Source organism: Eupeodes corollae, chromosome X, assembly GCF_945859685.1.
Source record: "Eupeodes corollae chromosome X, idEupCoro1.1, whole genome shotgun sequence".
In the NCBI taxonomy this organism is placed as follows: Eukaryota; Metazoa; Arthropoda; class Insecta; order Diptera; family Syrphidae; genus Eupeodes; species Eupeodes corollae.
This window is the reverse complement of record NC_079150.1, coordinates 4,000,582-4,024,701: the sequence shown is the minus strand read 5'-3', so window position 1 is coordinate 4,024,701 and position 24,120 is coordinate 4,000,582. Positions and strand designations below refer to the sequence as shown.

The following is a 24,120-nucleotide window of genomic DNA, read 5'->3' as shown; positions in this document are numbered from 1 at the left end:
TGAAAAAAAAAATGTCCTGATTGAAATCCAGTGAACAATTTTCACTGACAACAATCCGTCATTGGAATTGTGTGAAATTGAAACACAAATCAGTAGAACGATTCGTGTTTTGACCATAAAGGTATCAGCTGTTCAGGAAAATGAATTTCCGTCCGAAAAATAGAGAAATAAATTTGTAATCGAAAAATGTATGCGCATTGCAATTTCCTATGGATAATTTCTAAATAAAAGAAATATCCATTTACAAAAATTAGCGGATCGATTTCAATGATAGCCATAAATTGGTTCTTTAAGGGCCTTGCACATGAGAGCATACAACGAATGAACGAACTGACGAACAAAAGTGATTTTACATATTTCAATAAGTCAATTTCAAACAAAGACACATTTAAATTATAAGAAACCAATTGACAATTATGTTAGGATTATAAAATTTGTATTTTGTTCACTAAAACAAGACAATTTTATAAAAACAATTTGGTATTAACGAATTTCCGTGTGGTTGCTACGAATTGTCAAACTTTATTCGCGTTCCACATACAATCCACACTACAACGAATACATTGTTTGCGCTCAACTTAACCTCAAATTATTCACTCCTGTTTTGTTTGTTGTTAGGGTAGTTATAAATTGACAATACGTCGCTGCCTGCGAATAGAAATAAAGCTTATGTGAAAGAAAAGTCAAAATATGTGAACATCCACAGTTCGCAGTTCGTAGCTCATGTGAAAGATTCTTTATGGAAACTAGATTTTGAATCAAGTGAGTTTTTTTCATCGTCGTTTCTCAAATATTTAAACTTTGCAATACTTAAAGAACAAATATTCGAAACCAAAATTACTGACACTATTATCATTATTTAGCTCGAAACCGATTTATATTCCACAAGAGGTTACAATTGTGGGAAAGTGGACTAAAAAAAAAAGAGGATCTTTCTCCAATAATTCATCACATTATTAATTTTTTCAAAAATTATAAATTTATAGATTCTTTTAAATATTTTTTGTATCCATTTTTAAGCTAAAATCCTTGTATGAAAATACTGTTTCCACCAACTCCAACCAAAATACAACCAATATCAACTAGTGAAGCCGACTTCGTTTCCAAAAGTGTCAAGTTCAACTTCCAACGAAACTTATTCCAACTCGGCCTATGTACACAAAGTTCCAAAACAGATGTCAACCTAGCTTTAACATTCTACATAAATGGAACAATCCATTAAACATGTATTGGCATTTCAAGTGACATGGTATGGTATGCTGTACGAAAGAACATTGTATCTCTATCTATACACTATAGTCTATACACACAACACGAGATGTTTTTAGATATTATATCTTTTCGTCTCTTTTTCCAACACCAGCAAAATTAAATTACCAAAAATATATGAGTCAAGTTTAGTTAGTCAGTTAACGCACTGAAATCGATTCGTTGTGTGTGAGACTGTGAGAAAGTTCGTGCGGCAAATGAAATTTTATTACAATAACTAGACTTAATAATAATAAAAACGAACAAAATAAAAACAATATCAAAAGATAATACCTATATAGTACATATCTAGGTAATAATATTAAATATATTTTATTTTGGATCTAGTATATTCCGTTCTTGCAACAAACGGGCTGTTTGGTTTTCCTTTTTTGTGTATAAATATTTTCGCATGAAATAAAAAAAGAAAATGAAGAAATCGGAAAACGACGATATGACATGCAGACATTTCTTTTTTTAATTTTTGTTTTAAACTTAGTGAACAGGTCTGTCTAAAAGTATTTATCGCTAACGCGTTTGGTTAAAATATATATTTTTGAGAAGTGTAGGTAAACTGTGTTTCCAATTTCAATTCGAATTCATTAGAAACCCGCGCGCTGTTTTTCTTTTTCAATTATTTTTTATCATTGTTTTCTGTTTACCTAATTTATTTTCTATTATAAAACAAAAAGAATACTACCTTCGATTTGGATGAGTTTCAATATCCGGGCGAACGTAGCCTCTCCCTAGTCCTTAGAAAAAGCAAAAGAAAAAACATACGTTGATGTACCTATACGATATGCATGTGTAAATGCTGTGCTTGAAATCCTCTTACATATCCACATCGAGTACAGTACGTTTCAGATAAAAATACGTATATAGCTTAGAGTCTCCGAGACTTCGACATTCCAGAATCCGGATTTGAATTTAGGTACGGGTCGTGTGGTGTGCCTATGCCTATGCCTACACCTACCTACCTTATTTCAGTGTTTATATGTATATTTGAATTGAATTGTTCGTTTCCTTTTCTCTGATTAGAATGGTGTTGTTTGTTTATTTGAGTTGTTCTTGCTGTTAGTTAATAAAATTTTCAATATTCTATGAAAAAGAACGTGAAGTGTGAACAAAAATAAAAACCAAACAAAAAGTGCAATTTGCCCTCTAAAAAAAGCAAAAACCTAGTGGTGCCTATATTTATTTATTAAAAGTTAATATCACTGTATCACATACTAGCTAAAAACTATACATGCGCATATTGTTAATACAATAAATATATCTCAAATATGTGTTTGTGTAGATAGCGAGCCGAGAGTCGTGGTAACCACTTGAAAATAATTGCAAAAATGAAATTTACCAAATTTAGATGAAAATAACAGAATACGAAATTCATATTTATTTAAAAACAAAAAATATTTCTTTCCGCCGTTTTTGGTTTTACTAGTACGAAGGTTTTATAAGTAAATATGTTCTTATTTACCTACCTATTTCTTGTGTTTTCTTTTTTACAAAGCACAATTTCGAGGTTTCTAATCATCTGCCAATAAATTATATCATAGAAGAAATAAAGTGGTAGATAAGGCAGTGTGTTAATTTAAAAAAAGCTCTAAATGTAAAGCTCTATATGTAATAAACTTTTGATTTGAAATTCGTTAAAAATGACATTGTGACCAAGTGAAAATATAATAATAAAATAATGGCCAACGTTGGTCATAATTAACCCAAGTGGCAACCGTGTGATAGCCATTGATAGATTTGTGTATCGGTTTGTTTGTGTGGGCTGACTTTGGGACTGAGACATGTGAAATGTGTATGGTATTTTTCGTATGCGTTTTTCACCATGTGAGTGAGTTGAGTTTGTATGATGTTGATTGTTTTTGTATTTAAAATGAAAAATAAAATATGTTAAATGGTGCCTTGAAAAAATAAAAACAAAAAAATAACAATACAACTATATGGGAATGTGCGTTTCAAAACACAAACACAACTTAATCTTACAGGGGTACCGGTATGGGAAGAAAGAAAAAAGGTTGCAACATACACCTCTGTACGTGCCATAATAACGATTACGACCTCAGTGCTTCTATCTCTTTCTGAATCAACATCTACCAATCTACTCTACCATACAAATGCACTCGTTTCAGTAATTTTAGACTTGAGTTGAGGGAAACCAAAGGGTCTGTTCAGATTATTTAGGTCTTTGCGACGTAACTTTTTATTTGGTTTGCTCCGTCACGTTAATCGTTTGGCAAAAATATAAATCCCTTTCTTTTATTGTCAAATTTTGATTTTGGTGATTAGAGCCTCACAGTTGAATAGACAGTGCCCAAAAGGCAACTTACTAACCGCCAACTGAGAAACTTGTATATTAAACAAAAATGGAAATATGACGTTTACCATAACCAAAAAAATAACTTTTTTACTTGTTACAATCTGGCTTTTTTCAATAAAGGATATCGTGATCTTGAATTAAATGTCCCATCTTCAAAAATCAGATACTTGAACTATTCCTGGGAACTTATATTAAAAAGTCAGTCTTTGGGGGACCTGCACTTATATGGTTCAACTTTAAAAAGCGAATAAGAAAATTATGGACATTTCCAAATTTCGAAAATTCAAGCCATTCAGAGAAAAATTGTTTTCCCACAACCAGTGTATCTTCTGGTATTTTGTCTTCATGTTGCTAATCATATAAGAAATGATAATTTACTAAAAAAATGAAAATCAGAAAAAGAATTTACGGTTTGGAAAAATGTTGTTCCTAAGTTAAAAATATTAGAAAATAAACTTTGGCTGCGTTTGAGTTATATAGGCGATAAATCCTTATATCTGTTTGACGCTGGTTATAATTTAATTATGATGAGAATGAATTTAATTATAATTTATAGCTAAAATAATGCGTTACTTTTAAATTGAACTAATCTTTCTAAAATTTGCGTATACCTAACACTTAAATCTAAGGACACCTGATCAACTGTAATTTTGATCTTCATCTTAATTAGAATAGTAATGAATGAATGAAACACAAACTAAATTCACAAGATACAAAATAATTTATTATTACATTTAAACGAACTTTTGAAATGTGCCTTGATGTTGATTTCGAAATATGAAGTAAACCCAGTAATAGCTTAAAATAAATATATAAACTAGGTGGCACAATAGTCCGTCTGACTTACAACTCTCAAAACTCTATGTGTTCGAGTAATGTTATCAGGGATGTAGTGGACCTACAATTTTAAGACGAATCCGAGCGGCTAATTTGAGAAAGCAGTTTTCATTAAAAGAACTACTTTTGCAAGATTTGTCAATTCCTGGCAAGAGTCAGTATCCGTGAAAAAAAAACTAGATGGTAGGGATTGAACCGTAGACCTCTGACATGACGGTACAGTAAATAGTTATTTACTCAAATTTTGTATCATTTCACAAAATTGGGATACACATAATAATACAAACAATTTTCACACCTAACTTCTGGGAAATATTGTTCCTGTCTTATTAGCCATATATAGTTAGGGGCTATATTGAATACAATTTTTACTGAATTTTGCCCATCTTCGAAAATTGGAAAACTTTAATACTGTCAAAACTGTCTCTTGGAATGTGTTTATTTCAACAAATAAGACTGCGACGTGTTCTCTTATTTGGGCTTACAACAAAAAGTTGAAAATTATTATTATTTTTATATTTCGTTTTTGAATTTAAATGTATGAATTTTAAAATATGAACTTGTCAGGTCCTTAACATGTGGAATATTCTCTGAAATAAGTACCTTCTTAGCACATGATATTGGAGCTGTATGGTCACACAACAAAAGCGAAGTCTTAATCAATCAAAAAATTGTTTAAACATTTAGCTACTAGTTAACTTAACTTTTTCGAATTTAAGTTTGATATATTTAAACTTAGAGCTAGTTGTTTTTATTCAAGTACAAATACCTATGGAAAACACAGAGAAATACTCTTATACCACCAGTCGCCTACTAGTTTATATTAATGTCTGCGTCGGGCCTTACAATCAATACACTATTAAGTACACTACCCAGCATCTCTTCATAGTTATGTGGATGTTCTGTTCAACCCTTTCTGGGTAAGTAAGTATCCATTTCCCTTATGGTCACTCTCTGCTTATTTTGCAAAATGAAAATTGCACTATTACTTCCTGTCCTAAATTTTTGAATTGAAAAAATACATTGTTGATAAGCAAAAACTGCTTAATAAAAACATTAACTTGCATTTTTATTAGAGGTTCATTGAATCACTATGCAAGCTAGCATCCCCAAGTCCCAACTGTGCCCAACTCAACTCACAGTAGCAGTCACAGTCACACGCATACCTATCGCAATTCACCACAATTTGGATACACTCATTGCCTCCTTATCACTCTTTCATGAATTAAGGTTTGTTGAAAAAAAAAAAGAAAAAAACATCCCCCAAGCAAAATACAAGTATATGTTTTGACACACATAAACATTAAAATAAAACTAACCCAAATGGTCTTAACAGTGTTGATGTTGATACACATAAAACTTTGCTCTACATCTCTTGATGTCACCCTGAACCCACGACCAGAGTGACCAGAGTCTTATGTGTGAAAACAACAAGATGATTAGAAAAATTAATACACATAGTCCAATACGAGGACATTATACAAAATATACGATTTTGTTCTAGTTATATATTCACAACAACCAATTATAAGAGATTATGTATGTTAAGAATCTTTTAAGATTCATAATAAAAAATTGCTAGCATTGTTACAGATATTGCAAAAAAGCCAAATCATCAAGTTTTCAAATATGGAAAACAGCTGTTCATGCAATTTTACAGTGAAGTAACGTCAATTGGCGGTCTTCTTTCATCTTGTCAACTATAATCATAATTATGTTAATTGTTAAACGACAAAACTGGCCATATGACCCAGAGCAGCCAGCATGACGCAAAAGATTGAGCTCTATTGAGTAATTTCAAATTCCGAATAGAACGTCCGGTACCCCGTCAAGCATTTTTGATTCCTAGAATATTTTAAATCCACCATCCGAATTAATGCTTACTACAGCTGTTTTTTGTGGTGTAAAGAAAATAATTATATAATAATTTTTGTATTAGCCTCGTAAAGGCTACAAAGAATGCCTAAATTTATTTCAAATAAAATATATAAAATATATATATAAAAAAGAAAAACAAGTTTAAAAAGCAAATTATTTCTATAATTGAAGATTTAATTTTAAAATAAAAACAAATTCTTGTCACTTTGCTATGAAACACATTGACAAGGTTTGGCTCTTAGGGCTTGAGTACAAACTGCATATGGACCTTCTCAGACAGTATTACGAGACATTAATGAAATCTTATTACAATATTGGAGCCAGATAAATTCTTTGCAATGTTTGTTTTAATCTTGGAATTTTTCTTATCAAGCGCATTCGTTGTTTAAAATAGGTAGTTAATAGGTGCATCCGTTCCACCATAACATGAGCTAAATTTCATTTCACTACAAAATGGGCATCCGTTTACACGGAACTCGGTTGTGTTCATTGTCTGTATTTTTAGGTTTTTTTACGGAACCGTATAAATATGATTGGGTATCGGCCAGTTTGACGTATTTAAATTACCTTCGCTCCAATGCAATTAAAAACTTTTCAAGCATTTAGATAGATCCATTAAAGTTAATCCCTATGTTATGATCAGGTTAGACAAAAATGAATACAATTTCTCAAAACAATTAAACACCATTGAAATGAGAAGAAACATGTTGCTCTTTCAAAAAAGGTAAATTTCTTGATAACATAATAGTTCAATATTGAATGTTCTGAACACTCACTATCTTATGTAATAGTTACGGAGAATTTATGCGAGTTATAAATTGTATAAATACTAATTCATAACACCAAAGTTGAGGAAATGTATTCCATTTATCCATTATCATATCAGGTGGTTGTCCCATAAATTCCGGTTCTTATCAAAAGAATTCCTACCGCGATTAAGCTGAAGTATTTCCTTCAATTAATTAATATAAAAAAAAAAAACTTTTAAGAAAATGTTAAATACTCCTCCAGCAACCTTTAGAAGACATAATTTCCATTATATAAACTATGAATGTTGACACAAAACCTTTCTGATGAAAAATAATGTACAAAAACAATTTTAGACGATGCTTGTGTTTTTTAATCATTTCTTATTTCAACAATATCATTTAACTCATTTAAAAATTAGAAAAGTTGTGCATTGGATGATATTGTAATCGTTTCGATTTCTCGAATTGAAAATTTTGACAACCTGACGTTACAAGGTCTTTAGAATCTAAATTAAAGAATATTAGAAAGATATCTTTGTCTGCGTGTGTGCGTACGTTGGAGAAGCTTTTTTTGTCGTAAATATCAGACCCAGTATAGATATCGACTTCAAATAAAATTTGTTATACAGAAAATAAATAATGTAGAAAAATGGAGAAAGGACTCTTAACAAAATTGAGTGGGTGCTTTTTATCATAGCAGTTTAAAAAAGTGAAAATTATAGTTATTCCTAGCTACCTACTTGAAATTAATCTTATATTATATATTGTGACGTGATACAAAACAAGTATATTTTTGAAAAAACTCAATTAACAGCTTTTTATAAATCAAAAAGAAAAACTGAACAAAAATAATTCTTCTCTCGATTATTTAACGAACAAAATATGATCTTATCTCCAAAATAATTTTATGAAATGAAGAGAAAATATTTGTTTCGACATTTAGTAAAATTTGTATAAACAGTTATTAAAATCTACAATAAAGTACTCAAGATTGGCAAAACATTATTATTGATTTTCGGTATCTATCGAATAAATGGAAGATATTATTCTTAGGAAAATCCAATCTGTATTTGTTTATATAAAATTCACACATCTTCAAGAAAGGCTACTTTAATTTGGTAAACATTGGTTTTTGGACTAAAGTTAACAAAAATGTATTTTAAAATCAAAGTATTTCATCATATGCAAAATAGTTTTAGAAAAATTCAACTGAAAAGTTTTTTATAAATAAAATGAAAACGTACACAAACAACTTATCTCACATAAAATATTGTTATGAACATTTTTTTAAAGTTGAAAGCAAAACGAATCGACAGACGGGATGGGAAGTTATCAGTGTGGGTCGCATCTTCTTATTTTCACCTCATTTTTAATTTTTATAATGGACACAAATTAAAATGACATTCGTTCCTATAATTTTCTTTTCAAGACTTGTTTACTTCGCCTTTAAGTGGCACTATAAAAAGTGCATAACTCTATGTATTAGTTTTTTAAACAAAGCTGTCAGAGTTCTTAACTAAACTAAATAAAGTAACCCCCTAATAAATTCAACTTTTACGGAGAAATACCAATTCTGGTCACATTGGCTGCTGTCGTGTCTTATTTAGCCACTCTCTCGCCAAAGTAAAACTAATCTCTCAACTACATTATGCTTCAATCACATAGGTACCCTGTGCTTGTACGTTGTACCTACATACTTACACCAACACTTCTATGCAACTTACAGCCCACTGATAAACTATGCATCCTAACATTATTTGAAACTAAGAGTTGAATCGCCCTAAACGTTAGTACTTAAAACGCAATAAGTCGAAGGCGGTAGATTAAGTCTTCGAGACTCTAAATAAAAGAAAATCCACAAAACCATTATTAGGAAATCATAACCAAACTAAAACGCACCAATTTCAAATTTCCATCTCTTCCGCGCGCTCTGCGGGAATAAAATCAGCCGTCGCGTCGTCGTAGCCAAGGATAGTTCATCCATCCAATCCAATCCAACCAACCGTAGTCCGTACCTATACCTACCTAAATATGACTCCAGTGTGCTAATTTTACAAGCTGATCACTATTTATATTTTATTTTAATTTTATTTATGTCTTATACCGATGATATGATCGATTCGGAAGCGGGAGCGGGAGTGCGAGGCATGTGTGCGGTATGGGTATATGTTTATGCATTTCACAATCGCTGTTTCAATTTATTTAGTTTCTTTTTGCTATAAGTCATCTGATGTTAAAATTTTTTGAATCTGAGTCTTTTGAGTCTGAAACTGAACAAAAATATTTATGTGTGTGTGTTTTGTTTTTTTGTGTTGGTTTGTGTAATATGTATGCAGTGAGATATAATTTGTTTCAAATGCGCATCCATTTCGTTTGCGAATGCTGTAAACGTAAAGCATTAAAATGCATATAGCTACAACTAAAACTCAAAAACTATTCGATTTCGAACCTTCTCAAATGACTTCAAAACTAATTTTTGTTGGGCTTTCTTTATCCTTAGGATAGGTGCTAAAGAGGACGTATACTAGTTGATATGTACTCGTCGTATCTATATAAAATGTTTTCAATTTTGTTTTGAGTCTGCCTTCTTTTGAATTACTATTCTTGTTTTATATAATTTGTTTTGGATATTTTTAAATTCGTATGTAGAGGTGTCATCATTTCTATAAACATACTACATAGTTATACAGAAATATAATACTTGCATATATGTGTAGGTTGGTGAATGCAACATTTCAGTATACAGTCGATTCCGCTTACCTGAACTTAGCTTCACTGCCAAATACTTTACTTTGCATTAAGTTATTATTAAATATAAGCATTTATATTGCCTCAAGTATTTTGATTGCATTTCAGTTAATTTACAAATTAATTTCTATGTTTAAAAACAAATTATGACAATTTAGCACTTATATGTTTTTTATTTATTTTTATTTTTAAGTCTTATTATTAGTCCTAAGTTGAAAATTAGTTTAAAATAAAATAAATAATTAAAAGTTATAAATATTTGTTACTGGCATAAGCCTCCCCCAAAGCCCTCTGGCTTTGTTGTACCAACTTGTACAATATTTGTGATAGATCGTCACTCCATCTTTTATTGGGTCTTCTTGTTGGTCTCTTGTTTTCTCTGATCTCCATTTCGTTGTTAAATTTTTCCATTTCTATACTATATGATATGTTCAGAATTCTCCTTTACATTTTGGGCTTACATATCCTTAGCTGGCCAAATTTGTTTGCAGTCAAACTCATTGTTTGTAGTCCGTAAGTAAGGATGGATATAATAGAAGAGTCGAAGATATATTTCATTGAGTCCAATTATAAAATATGTGTAAGGTCCAGAATTGTTTTCACCTTTTTGTAATCCGTCTATTAATTTCTTCATTTTCTTGGTCTTTAAATGATTTTAGTTAGCTCAAATATATGTTATCTATGTTCTATGTACTCAAATTTTTCTTCTTCCAACGTTTTATCGACTTTTGTGTGATTTGTCATGACTTTAGTTTTCGATTTGTTTATTTGAAGTCCATAATTTTTGTTGTTAATTCCGTCAATATCATGTCTTGAATGTGTTTAGCTTTTTTAGTAATACATTGTAGTATTACATTGGTAAGAACATGTCCACATATCCTGCGGAGTAAGATAGTTTGTTGAACTAAACAAAGGTGGTGAAAGCGGCCTCCTTGCCTTACTCATCGCGTTATATTAAATTTGTGTCCTATATTGTCTGTTTTTATGTCTAAATAAAATGTTTACAAAACAATCAAAAGCATTGATCTTTAGAAGTATCACTTTTATTAAAGGAGTTCAATCAGTTATCTGTAGTCTGTTAAATTTAATAACCTATCTAGCTATGTAAGATTTGTTATGCAATTCAGGAATTCTGAGGTTAGGTGAAATCTATCAAAAATATTTAAAAAAAAATAAGAAAACGACAACTGTTTCGAGTTTAAGTGAATTAAGATGTTGATCTTTAATTCATTCAAAAGCAAAGTTAGTGCCAGTTTTAGTATGGAACCTTCGCCAAAAGTGTGCACGATTAACTTTGCTTGGTATCAAATGAAAGGAGTAAAAACTCTTTAAAAATCGTATTTCATTTATTATTAATTTAAAAAAAACGTTCGTTTATGCATAATTAACTAATGAAATTTAGTTTTCCCTTTGTATATACAATTTATCTTTATTTCTGAACTTATGAGCAATTTTTAAAAACATTTGAATATTTTGTTTGTCTTTCCAGAATAAAATCAAATCTGAAACTCACAAAGTGATATAAAAAAAAACTTATCAAAGTCCAAACAAGTTCCTTAGCAAAACAAAATAAAAATGATAACATTATTATAAAATTGCTTAAGAACAAGAAACGAAAAACTAAAATTTTCAAAATAATATAAAGAACAAACATAATTTAATCAAAAATGGATATCAAAAGAAACTATTTGTCCAACGCTTTCCATTTAGCAGTTTTGAAAACAATAGAGGAAACAACAACAGGAAGCTATAGAGAGTCGAAAATTGTGAATTCAATATTTATGCAATAATAATGTTCTTATAAATTTTAAAGACAACACAAAAAACATTTCGAAAATCAGTTAGTTTTAGAAAAAAAATGCAAGTAGCAACATTATTTGGAGGTAATGTTACATCTTTAGCATCAACAATAACAAGCACTATGGATATATCATCATCATCACCAGCAACAGCACCAACCAAATCTGTGTTAGCTTCAATAGAAGCAAAAGACGAGGATAACATAACAAAAATGTCAACCAAAGATACACCATCATTAACTCCTAATGGTGAACATTTGCTATCATCAATATCGTCACCATCAATTCCATCCTTGTACAATGTATCTTCGTTGGCGAATTTAGCTTCAAGCGCTTTAGTAGAAAACGAACAAAATCTTAAATCTCAACAATTCGAAGAAAGCAAGAAAGGTATGGACGATAGTAAAAAAGCTGAACCTGAAGAAGCTAGCGTTGGCTTAGAAACTGCAGCAACAACAGAAACAGCTAAGCAAACAGGAAAAACAATAGAAGCAGACACAATAGAAGCAACAAAAACAATAGTAGCAACGGAAACAACAGTAGAAACAGCAGCATCATCACTAATTAAAACAAAAGAAATGGAAGGAGAAGGAGAAAATAAACAAGATAAGGTTATACCTATGGAAGAAGACATCTCCTCGACAAATGAAAATGATTTTGCGATACTTCCCAATATTGTTTGTGACAATCCAGCTGAAACGAATATTATGGTTAATTTAGATAATAAAAAATCCCTCTCACCTTACGATTGTCCTTCTATAACTGTGTCTGCATCTGCGTCTGTTAATGTCCCCGAATCGCTTTCGCCAACATCATTTGATTTTAATGACCCTAAAAATCAAAATAAAGTAATGTCCCCCTCAAGTGGCTCTTCCTCTTCTTCTCCTTCCTGCTCCTTAACTTCTTTATCACCCTCTCCAGCGTGTCTAGAAATTCATAACTTTAATGCTTGTGCAACTAGTAACAAGGAGTCTTCGGCTAGTCATGCCACAACATTACTCTTTGATGAAGCATTTATGCAACACGAACAAACACAACAACAGCAACAAGCATTGCCTGAAAGCAGTCAACTACAAAATAAGGAAAACCCTTCCTCAACAAATCCATCTAACAATATTAGAGAAACAAATGGTTGTGTCACCAGTAATTTAAGTGATATGAATAATTTAGAAGCTGAGAATTTAGTAATTCATCATAACAATGATGATCATTCAAACAATAGTAATAATAATATGACAACAGATAAAGAAACACCCTTTAACAGTCCCCAAAATCAAATTGAAAGATTGATGCAACAACAACCAGAGGATGAAAGGCGACAAATGGATGGTATAGAAGAAGGACCGCTTTCACACAATCAACAGATTGAATTTGAACATCAACAAATTCAACAACATCAACACCAGCAGCAGCAGCAACATCAACAACAGCACCAGATACAATCTCAACAACATCACCAGCAACAGCAGCAACAGGTGAATCAACAACAAACTGAACAAGAAGAAGAACAACAAAGAGAAAGTGCTGCCAATGATAACGATAAACTTAATCCTTATTCTCACGCTAATCAATATCATGAATGCCATCGCAACGATCTCAATGTCGACGATATATCTCAAAGAAATATTCGCGACCAGCATATCTCTCAACAAAACTCGATGGAAACCAGTAATGTTGTTGATGATTATAAATTACAACACGTTCCAGAAAATTTGGAAATGCTAAATCAAATGGACCACCAGCAGCACCAATATCAACACCAACATCATCTTAGCCAAAATCAGCATAACATGATGCAAAACCAACATGCGCAACAACTTTATTTACACCATCAAGATCAACAACACATGATGCATCATCATCAGCAGCAACATCATCTTCAACAACAACAGCAGCAGCAGCATCATCTTCAACAACAACAACAACAACATCAACACCACCATCATTCAGAATTAATGGCATATTTGCATCATCAAGATCAACAGAACATGCAACAGCCACATCTTATTCGAACATATCAAACTTATCAACAACAACAACACCGGATGCATCAATTACATCAGCATCCGCAGCCTCAATCTCCGCATCATCAACCAAAGAATACATCGATGACTTGCATTGACGATCTGATGATTGACGAATTGCACGAAGATCCCAATAATAGATACAAACTGTGAGTACCTACTTGTAAAAATTTTAAAGATCTAAAACTTGAGGAAATCATTTTTATTTTATTAAATTTTCAGCTTTCATTTTACGTATCTCTATAAATTTAAAGAAAATGTATTTTTTTTGTCAAATTGTTTAGGCTCTCTCCGACGGTGAAACACGAAAGTCAAGACGATGGTTATGAAACTAGCGCTGGTGATGTCCTAACACCCAACTCACACACATCATCACAACATTCAATGACGCCCCAACATCAAATGCATTCATCGAATTTGATCCCGCCTAAATGTGAAGACTTACAGTCTACTGCCGCCCATAATCATTCAGAACCAGATCCCTATAATTTTATTGATGACGAAATGAATTCAAACATGCGCATGATGTCACCATCTTCAAGTAATGGTCTATCGATGGTATTGCGTCAACAAAATTATGAAAGCCCCCCCGAATCAAATAGGCTTCATATGGAGGATAATAGTCAAGTTCCAATGAATATGGTCAATCCACAACAACAACAACAGATGATTGACTCTCGAATGCAGGTTGCACAATCACATGTTGATAGTGCAGACATTGACATGGCATCTGCAAATAACGGTTGCTTAAATAATATGGCGGTACCAAAAAAACGTGGACGTAAGAAAAAAGGCCCCGAAGAAATTACACCATCAGTGAGGTAAGAAAAAACAGCTTAAGAAAAATAGTATACCAGGCCAGTCGGCAGACAAAAATATAGCTTACTTTTAATTTTCTTTTCTATCAGTTATGCTTTTTTTTGGGTTACTTTCTAAATATAAAAGAAATGGTTGTCATATTTTCCTGGCAACGAATGCATTAATATTCCTAAGTGGTTAAAAGAAGTGAATCTGCCGACTGACTTAAAATATATGTATTTTAATAAAAATTAGTTGACAGTAAGAAATGAATTTCATTGAATAGAACGATGGTCGACGGGATACTTAAGCCTATCATGCCAAAAGAGCGAAAAAAGCATGATCGATTCAATGGCATGCCCGAAGAGGAGGTTTCTAAAAGAACTCTACCTGACCATTTAGCAGATAATTTAGACATAATTATCGTGAGTGTAATTTCAAAATTTAGATCATTTGATAACTATGACAATATTTTTTAATGAGATGTCTTTAATTCTAAATTGTATATTTTCTTTTTCTTTATTTCCAAATCGATAATAAATAAATAACAGATTGGAATCAATCCTGGGTTGTTTGCTGCTTACAAAGGCCACCATTATGCCGGACCGGGAAATCATTTTTGGAAATGTCTTTACTTATCTGGTCTTACCCATGAACAAATGACCGCTGAAGAAGATTATAAGCTACTTAAGTTTGGAATTGGATTCACAAATATGGTGGAACGGGCAACAAAGGGTTCAGCTGATTTGACCAGAAAGGAAATCAAAGAAGGCAGTCGTATTTTATTAGATAAATTAAAACGCTTTCGGCCAAAAATTGCAGTTTTCAATGGCAAATTAATATTTGAAGTTTTTTCGGGTAAAAAGGATTTCAATTTTGGCCGGCAGCAAGAATGTGTCGAAGGCACAGATACGGTAAGATGTTTTTGTTCACTATTTTAGTTCTTTAATTAAATATAGATATTTTTTTACCATTAGTATATGTGGGTTATGCCTTCATCTTCAGCTCGTTGTGCTCAACTGCCTCGTGCGGCTGATAAAGTACCATTTTATGCAGCCTTAAAAAAATTTCGTGATTATTTGAACGGACTTATTCCACATATTGATGATATTGAATGTGTTTTCAATGACCAAAAATCGAAACAGTGCTGTGAGTCTGAATCGATGAGGGGAACCGGAAATCCACCATCACCTAATATTGGTGGTGGTGGATCAACTTTCTTATCCCCAGATTGTTTGAATAACGAAAATCTTAATTTAAGCTATAACAATAGCAATAGTAGCACCCCAGAACGAATGAGTATCCCGGATGGGAGTTCGAATCTCAACAAAAACAATGTTATGAATATCATGCATAAAGGTTCTCCAATGGATTCATTGATTGGCAGTGGTGATAATGGAATTGGTGGCTGTGGTATGGCTGTTACGTCTAATATGAACGGACCAACAAATGCGACAAACCTTTGCAATAGCGTTATGCATATGTCGTGTATAATGGACCAGTCTGGGCAACAGCAACAGCAGCCGGAGAAGAAAAAACGTGGAAGACCAAAAAAAATAAAAGGAATAGATGGTGAAGAGGGTCCACTACCTCAAAAAGTCCGCAATTCAAACTCAATGACTAATAATAACACGAATAATAATAATAATAACAACATATTGAATTTAACGCTGATGGGTGACAATGGCGAAATGCCCAAAAAAAAGAGAGGTCGACCAAAAAAAATAAAATCCGATATTGGTGTCAATCTAAGCCATGTTGGGGCAAACTTAGCCACAACAAATAATAATAATTGCAATAGTAATAGTGGTAACATCTCAGCAATCAATAACAACAATAATTCAATGGACAACAGCAACTCGAGTATTCATAATGCGCTAGTTAATAAAACTGATATATGTGCGCACCGCAACAGTCCCAGTGGTTTAGGGAATCATCAAATGTTATCTATTAATAATAGCAACCATTTCAATAGCCAATCGATGCCGCAGCATCAGCAGCAGCAACAACAACAACAACATCAATCATTGCAGAATCAAAGACTGTTCACCTCTCCTATGCATTCGCCGAACACTGTTAGTTCCTATTGTCCGATGGGCATAAATGCTTCAACTACTCCTCCAATCGGAAATAATACAAACTCCCCGAATAATCCTTCAAATTTAGTAAACAACGGACCAGGGCAGGGTTATCACCAACATCAACAGCATGCAAATTCCCACCACCTGCAAGCGCAACAGCAGCACAATCATAATGTACAACAGCATGTACAACATCAGCTTCATATACCATCCTTAATTTATATGCATTCGCCAAATCATAACCCGCAACAGTCATCTAAATCTCCACACTATGGTTCATCGCATTCAGACTTATCTACTGAAATATCGGCGGCCATTTCCTCGGACCATTTAGCTGAATCACAATCGGCATCTTCGCCAGCAATGGTAGGTGCAGTTGATTATGATCGCCCCGATAGTATACCAAACGAAGAACACAGTGCCCATGACCTACGTTTTACTAGCCCAACTCCAAATTCTGGGGACCAACAACAACAAGGTGGCGGTGGAAGTATATCAGCACACCAACACTATCACAATTTGTACCAGAATTCAGGTTCTAATCAATCCTACCTCTCCGGCAATACAATTAGCAATTCACCTGGTGAAGCTGCTGCAAATAAAAGTAATGATAATGAGAATGTTAATTACATTGCGTCCAGTCGACCAAATACGTCCAATAGCAACAATAGTACTCCACAGCCTGCACAAAATGCACAACAGACACAACAAAAGCGAAATATGCAAATATCCGATGTGACATCAAAAAGCTTATCAGGACTAGAATCTTTGGTCGATCAAATACCTACAATAGCGGATAATGATTCTGCAAATAATTCTATAAATAGTTCGGTTGTAGGCATAAAAACGGATTCCAATGAGGATTTTCCATCGCCATCATCAGGCGGCAGCGGTGCAGGGAGTTCGAATTCCGGTGGATTAGGATGCGTGTACATGCCATCGTATTCAAATCTTAACTCATCTACTTCTTCATCGCCATCAGCAGTACTAATTGCAACACCACAACCTTCGAATAGCTCCATTCTGCATTCACCTCACCACTACCCAGATCCAATTTATTCTACGGCAAATACATGTCCTTCCTCCACAAACTCCAACAATAATAGCATAAACAACTACAATAGCATAGCAAGCAACTTTTCCGTTTCTAGTTTGACGTCAAATAACTATTCATCTAACTCATATCACAGCAACCTGATGGCTGCTGCAGCAGCTTCCTCCCCACATCATATCACTTCCTCCGCATCTGGAAGCCCCATGTACATGGATCCACATATGGCTGTTAGCCCTATCTATCATCACCCGTACTCCCAACACGCCGGATACGGTGCATATAGCCCAGTTGGCCATCCTCCACCTCCGCCGCATACATTACACATGCCTAGCCCCAATTATCCCTACGCATATCCAAACACACCCGGCTATCCTAGCCAGGCAGGTCATCATCCAAGTCACTCCTCCCCAGCTGGTTACCTAACAAACCATCCATCCATGTTCGATCGAATTAAACCTGATATTGGGTATGGCGGATATTGAAACAAAATATTTATTCAAGCAATGTAGGTACATATATATTTTTTAAATATTCAATACATACATAGATTTTTTAACCATCTTCCTGTCATAAATGTTTTATGAGAATATAATATCTGGCTCATAAGGCAAAAGCTCTTAAGTCGACGTAAGTGGTTTTAGCTATTATTTATATTCTGTCCAAACTATCCTTCATTCTTACCCTCGTTGATAATTATTAAAAGTTAATTTCTTCTATGTAAAATAACTTACAAGATTCACAGTTGAAATTTAACTTTTTGACAAAACTATGGAAATAGACTTAAAACCTTTTGCCCTTTGAACACAGATATATTGATGTACATAGATGGGTTGGTAAACAAACTGTTTTCGTATAAAAAAAAAATAAAATATCATATACTGAATGCCAAACTAAGTTCTAGCTCATTATGTAGCATTAAAGAATAACCTTTATCCGTCTATATATATAAAAATAAAAACAAAAATATGTAAAAAAAATTAAGCAAGAAATGTATAAGAAACACAAATAAAATATGGACGCAACAGGTTGCGCTGGTTAAATGGTTCCTAAGGTTCTCATAGTAACACACACAAATAAATCGTCATAATAGAAACTTAATAAGCATTTACTTTTGTTCTGTATTAATCATATAATATTATTTCTTTTATTTGAGCCTGTTTTAAATAATGACTGTTGAGCTAGTTGAAATAGAAGAAATCTTTACTTACTACGTTTGAGTAAACGACGAATGGTTTTACCCTAATAATTAGGTGTGCCCTTCATGACCTGTAAATTTCTATACATTTTAGTCCAATTGAGCTTCCATTAGCAGACAAATACGTCGGAGAAAACGCCTTTGATAAATACGAAAACGGTCTGGCCCTGATACCAAAGTTCGCACAAAGTTTTTATTTATTCAAGCTTCAGCAACACACTCAATGAGTAATACACAATTGTGGTAAAATCAAAGCATAGGGGTTGCTTAAAGTTCATGTGAAGATCCTTTCCTTCGAAGAAACATTAACCACAGGAAATTTTATTCTTGCTCTTTAAAGGTTTTTTTTTTATTCAACAAATCTGAATTCTATAGTCTCATTTTAAATTTTAAAGTTTATAATTTTTTGTCGAATTTGAGACTTTTTCTAGTCGCTATATTCTCGTTGTGATATGCATAAATTTACTCTAACGATTAAAGTTATCTCAAATGCGATCTTCCATGTTACACTCTGCATAAGTTTCTATAAATTCATGACTGCTTTAATATTTTTGACCGAACTGACAGAGATAACGGTTTTCAGTTTTGTGTGAATAGTATTTGCAAATTGTATAAAGTTTGTAATTCTATTTCCACCCTTACGTAATGTTGCATTTCTGGGGGAATACTGCAATCCAAAGACTTAATTAAGAAATTATATTCAAACATTATTCTTAAGGGCCCAAGGTGATTTTTTTCGACGATATCAAGCAATGTATCAAATTTAAGTTCTTCGTAAAACTACCTTTTTAAGAAATTCTTCCAAACAATATTAAGGTCCATTTTCTTAAACGAATTTTAAATGTTAAACTATTACAAATATTTAGAGTTCGATGAATAAAATGGCTTTAATAATATATATTTAACACGTTCCTTATTTTTTTTATTCAAATATGAAATAATATATAATAACAATAATTAAAACAAATACCAACCTTAAGAATTAAAACAAAAAAAATCAACGAAAGTATACAAAATTACACTAAACATAAATAGAAGAAAAAAATAGTTCATATAACTTTTCAAGATAAAATTTATTTTAAAACAATAAAATGAGCAAATATATATACATGCATACAATTTTGATTCTAATAAAATATTTAATTTGCTTCGAAAAGGAATTATTTGACAATATAAATGTATAACAATGTGAAATGTTTTAATAATGTACATAGTACCTAATTCGAGATATACGTATAACTGTAAGGAAACAAGATATACAAAAACGATCGAAGTATTTAATGGATATTAATCTAATAATCATTCTTGAATATTTGCCATCTATGTAAATTGAACTGTAGTAAAATATATAAATATATATATAATATTTTATTAAAAGTTGTAACTTTTGTTGTAAAATTTAAACAAACCTTAAAAACAAAGATGAAATAAATACTAATCTGATTAAAAACTAAAATTTAACGCATCATTGTTATTATGTTTTACTTACTAACAACGGTTATGTTATTTTGTTTACTTTTCTTTTCAAGTTATTTTTTTGTTTTTTTTTTTAATGACACAAATACTTTATAAGAAAATGTTTGGTTGCTAATATAACCGACGACAAAAAAAAACTATTTGTAAATAATTTAAACATAAGTGATAAACTTTTTATTTTTTAAATGAAAATATCAAGGGAAAACAATTATTTATGTCAAAATATAAAATTAAATAAAAAATAATAACATCCTCTTCGACTTGATTTTTTTTTGAAATTTTATTTTACTTATTAAATTACTGAGACAAAAACAATCAGATTTAAAATTATCAACCTTTCAACTGATTGTTAATTGGCTTAAATTATGTTTTTAGGTATGTAATATATTTATATATTATACATAATATATAACATCATACAATAGTAATTACACTAATTAAAAAAAAAAAACTTGTAACAGGGTAAAAAATTGAGGGTGATACATTAAAATTTTCTTTAAACAAAAAACAAAATTAACTTAAAACCAACGATATAAATTAAATTTCCTTTGATTAATGTTTAAGTGTATGTACATGTACTATTTAAAACCAAAAATAAAACAAAACTAAAATACGTAAAATTTGTACATTTGAAATCAAAGATTTAAACTCAACATTTTTGTGTGCTTTTTATATTATATTATTTTCTTAGAGAAAAGCAAAAATCTAAATATTTTTCGAAGTTTTAAATTTGTCATTATCGACAAATTCCTAAATATATGTTTAAAAACAAACAAAAGCCAGACGTTTATTATAGAATAAAATTAGGTATAAAATATTCTTCTGATTCTGTATAGATGGTAAATATCGACCCCTCTTTTAAAATGAGTGTTTTCAACTTAAAAAAAAAAAAAAAACAAAAAGTAAACAAACATTGTGTTCGACGACTACCCTCTTTTTATTTGTTTTTAGAGTTGATATGTGATTTCGCAATGTAGATTTGTAAGGTTTTTTTCGAAACAAATTATGGAAAAGTGTGTGGTAAATTACGATTAAAAAATATTATATATTATTCTCAGAAAGCTGAAATAAATGTTTACAATCTCACTAATAAACAGATACGGTATCCCCAGTAACATACAATTAAAAAATTAATGCCAAAAAGAAAAAAAAACATATATATTACATTTTTAATAGCTATACTTTTAACAAAATAAAAAAAAAACTTATTTACAAAACCATGTTTTATAAATGTTGTTCTCATAAGAAGAATTAATTTCCTACTAAACGTACATATAATTTTTTAAATATATATATATATATATGTGTGTGTTGATGTACATATATATAGGTATATATATTTATGTGTGTGTTTATATATATACACATTAAATTGTTTACACATTTAAGACGAAATTGTAGTTTTTGTTTTGTTTTTAGCTGAATTGATATTGAAAAAAAATAGATTTAATCCAAAATAAGTGAACATCATAGACAAAAATATTTTTTTCTTTAAATACTACCATAATTTTATACTACTTTAAAACTTACTTTATTATTTATTATTTATAACATTAAAAAAAATAAACTAATAAAAAAAAGAAACATACAGTTAAAACATATAGAAACCTAACATCAATTGTATATATTTCTTTGTTATTTTGTTTACAATTATAATTACTACTAATAATTAAGAGAAAGAACTATAATAAAAATTGATCAAGGACAAATGTAAATGTCGTCGTTTTATTAGGCACTGTGACTATTTATATTATTTTGTATTTTAGAACTCTTTTCAAACGAAGATTTAAAAATTTTTGCAGTCTAGATTTTTGCTTTCGAGATTTTGGGAGACTGGATTAATAAAATTAGTATCCAAACAAAAGATAACTTTTGTACGTGATCCACTATGAAAATCGCGTGTAAGAGATACTTAATAACTTGTAAGGCTTAATAAGTTGATAGTCTTTTTGGTATTATAACCAACAGAATTAAAATAATAAAAAAGCTTATCACTATTACATGCTATTATCCCTATTACCGAAGATGTAAACCACAGCGAAATAAACGACGCAACACTCTCTGTATTCTTAAAGTCGTTTTTAGCTTTTGTCAATCGTTTGGTTGTCGTGTGTAAACATCATACACTTACATTCAGCATTCTGTGGGACGAAATGAAACGGCAGCTGTGAAAGAAAACGACGACGGTATCTCTCGTTCAAAAATGTGCTAACGACAGGAGAATGGCTGCAAGTATTATTGTTTAATTGTTATTTTGTTTCACGATAAATAAAACAAGAACATATTTTTTTACATTTGCAGTTGAAGTTAACAAATATAAAAACAATTTCAAGCGCTCGTAGAGTTGATGCAGACGAACGGTTGGCTAGGTTTTTTTTGACGGGAATAAAAACAACAAATTCAAAACGGAATGGAATGTCATAGCTGAGCAGCACAGCGAGAGAAAAAGTCGTCCAAGAAGAGATGGAGATTGTTGGCCAATAATTTAAACCACTTAATTCTTAATGTCTGTCTTTATTAGGCTTTTGCCGACTTTATATTTAAAGTTCAAAAGAAATTAATACAGAACTCAGAAGAAATAAAAGCAGCTGGAAAATGCCTAAATCAGCTGCAAATTGTATGTACACTGGAAGAGGCTGTACCAGATTCTTTAAGTTATAAAAAGTGGTTAAACCCAAGTGGCAAACTAATTGGTGTATCCCATCCCAATTTGACTTCAAACCCCTTGCCAACTTCATTCGGTTCTGCATCAATACAAATTCATCAGAAATTACAGACACTTCGTTACAGTATTTAAAAGCGATTTGTTCGGATGCAAGAATATAAAGAACAACGTCAGGAACATCAACATGAAATTGAAAAGCCATCAGTGTCAAAGAAACAATGGCACACTTCGGCTTTCAAGAGGAAAGATCTAAGCTCTTGGGGAAGCAGTGTTTATATGAAAATGTAAATTATTTGAAAATGTTTAGAAAAATATAGGATATACGAAGGAATTATAGAGGTAAATAAGAAAGTCTTATAAATTAATGGAGGGAAAGACACAAAGTGTTTTAAAATCCAGGAGAAAACCCTTATAATGTATGATCAAGAGATGGATAGAACAGAAGCACGAAGAAAACAAAGATGATGCATCTAGAACTAAAAAAGAAACAAATAGAAACCTAAGAAAAGTAGCTTGCACTCAAGTCAAAAAAAAGAAATAAAGAAGTACAAAAAGACTAGTTTAGAAATAATTCCCTTGCCTTGTGAAACCATCAAAGTACCTACTTATTAAACACAATTAATGAAATATATATTTTTTTATATATTAAGTGTGTACATAGGTTAGTTATGAAATTTATTTATTTTTGTATTTGGTTTCTATTTCTGGTTCCCGCTGTGTTTTTATTATTTCTGTCTTGAGTACTGTCTTCAACTTCGCCATCGTTTGATAAATTAGAAATATAATCTGTTCCGTTTTTGGTAGTTGATTGTAATGTCGTGCAAAGCTGAACGAGTTTTGGGGACCGTAATGCTGGAATTGCTGTGCGCTGAGTAGACAACGAAAATGATTCTTCAAAACGCCAATTTGTCTTTTATCTACTTACGTTTTTAGCTGATGAGTGCTACTCAAGTCTACTTTCTCGTGTTCCTCTAAACGGTACTTTTTTTAATTAGGTAAATATTGTACATAAAAGCAAGGTTTGTTTAGTTTTTTTCCCGTCTGTGATTTGTAAACGAATTATAATTATTATAACTATATGAAGGCCAAGCGACGTGGGTGTTCAACAAATCTACTGAGTACACCTTCTGTGATTTCTTCATTAGTTTCTGAAACCGTTTTTCGGTCACCACACGTAATCCTATAAATTAAAACATTCAATTAGATGTAAGTGTTTTTTTTTGCATAATAACCAATTTT

The 24,120-nt window shown here is 31.5% G+C and overlaps 1 protein-coding gene across 3 annotated transcripts; it reads left to right on the top strand.

Annotated features, from left to right (window-relative positions):
- Positions 1-1,402: 1,402 nt before the first annotated feature.
- LOC129953165 (uncharacterized) lies at positions 1,403-21,369 on the top strand. Of its 3 annotated transcripts, none has more exons than XM_056066010.1 (6): positions 1,403-1,561; positions 11,279-13,761; positions 13,897-14,433; positions 14,697-14,835; positions 14,962-15,324; positions 15,388-21,369. In XM_056066010.1, the coding sequence occupies exons 2-6, from the start codon at positions 11,648-11,650 to the stop codon at positions 18,025-18,027; spliced, it is 5,793 nt and encodes a 1,930-aa protein (XP_055921985.1). In that variant the 5' UTR covers positions 1,403-1,561; positions 11,279-11,647; the 3' UTR covers positions 18,028-21,369. The 3 variants fall into 3 exon arrangements, with proteins under 3 accessions (XP_055921985.1, XP_055921986.1, XP_055921984.1); XM_056066011.1 differs by lacking the exon at positions 1,403-1,561 and adding an exon at positions 1,617-1,754; XM_056066009.1 differs by lacking the exon at positions 1,403-1,561 and adding an exon at positions 8,806-9,197.
- Positions 21,370-24,120: the final 2,751 nt, after the last annotated feature.

Coding starts and splice junctions, on each gene's coding strand:
- LOC129953165 (XM_056066010.1), top strand. CDS start 11,648: ATGCAAGTAGCAACATTATTTGGAGGTAATGTTACATCTTTAGCATCA. Junction 13,762..13,896: donor CCCAATAATAGATACAAACT/GTGAGTACCTAC, acceptor CAAATTGTTTAG/GCTCTCTCCGACGGTGAAAC. Junction 14,836..14,961: donor ATAATTTAGACATAATTATC/GTGAGTGTAATT, acceptor AATAAATAACAG/ATTGGAATCAATCCTGGGTT.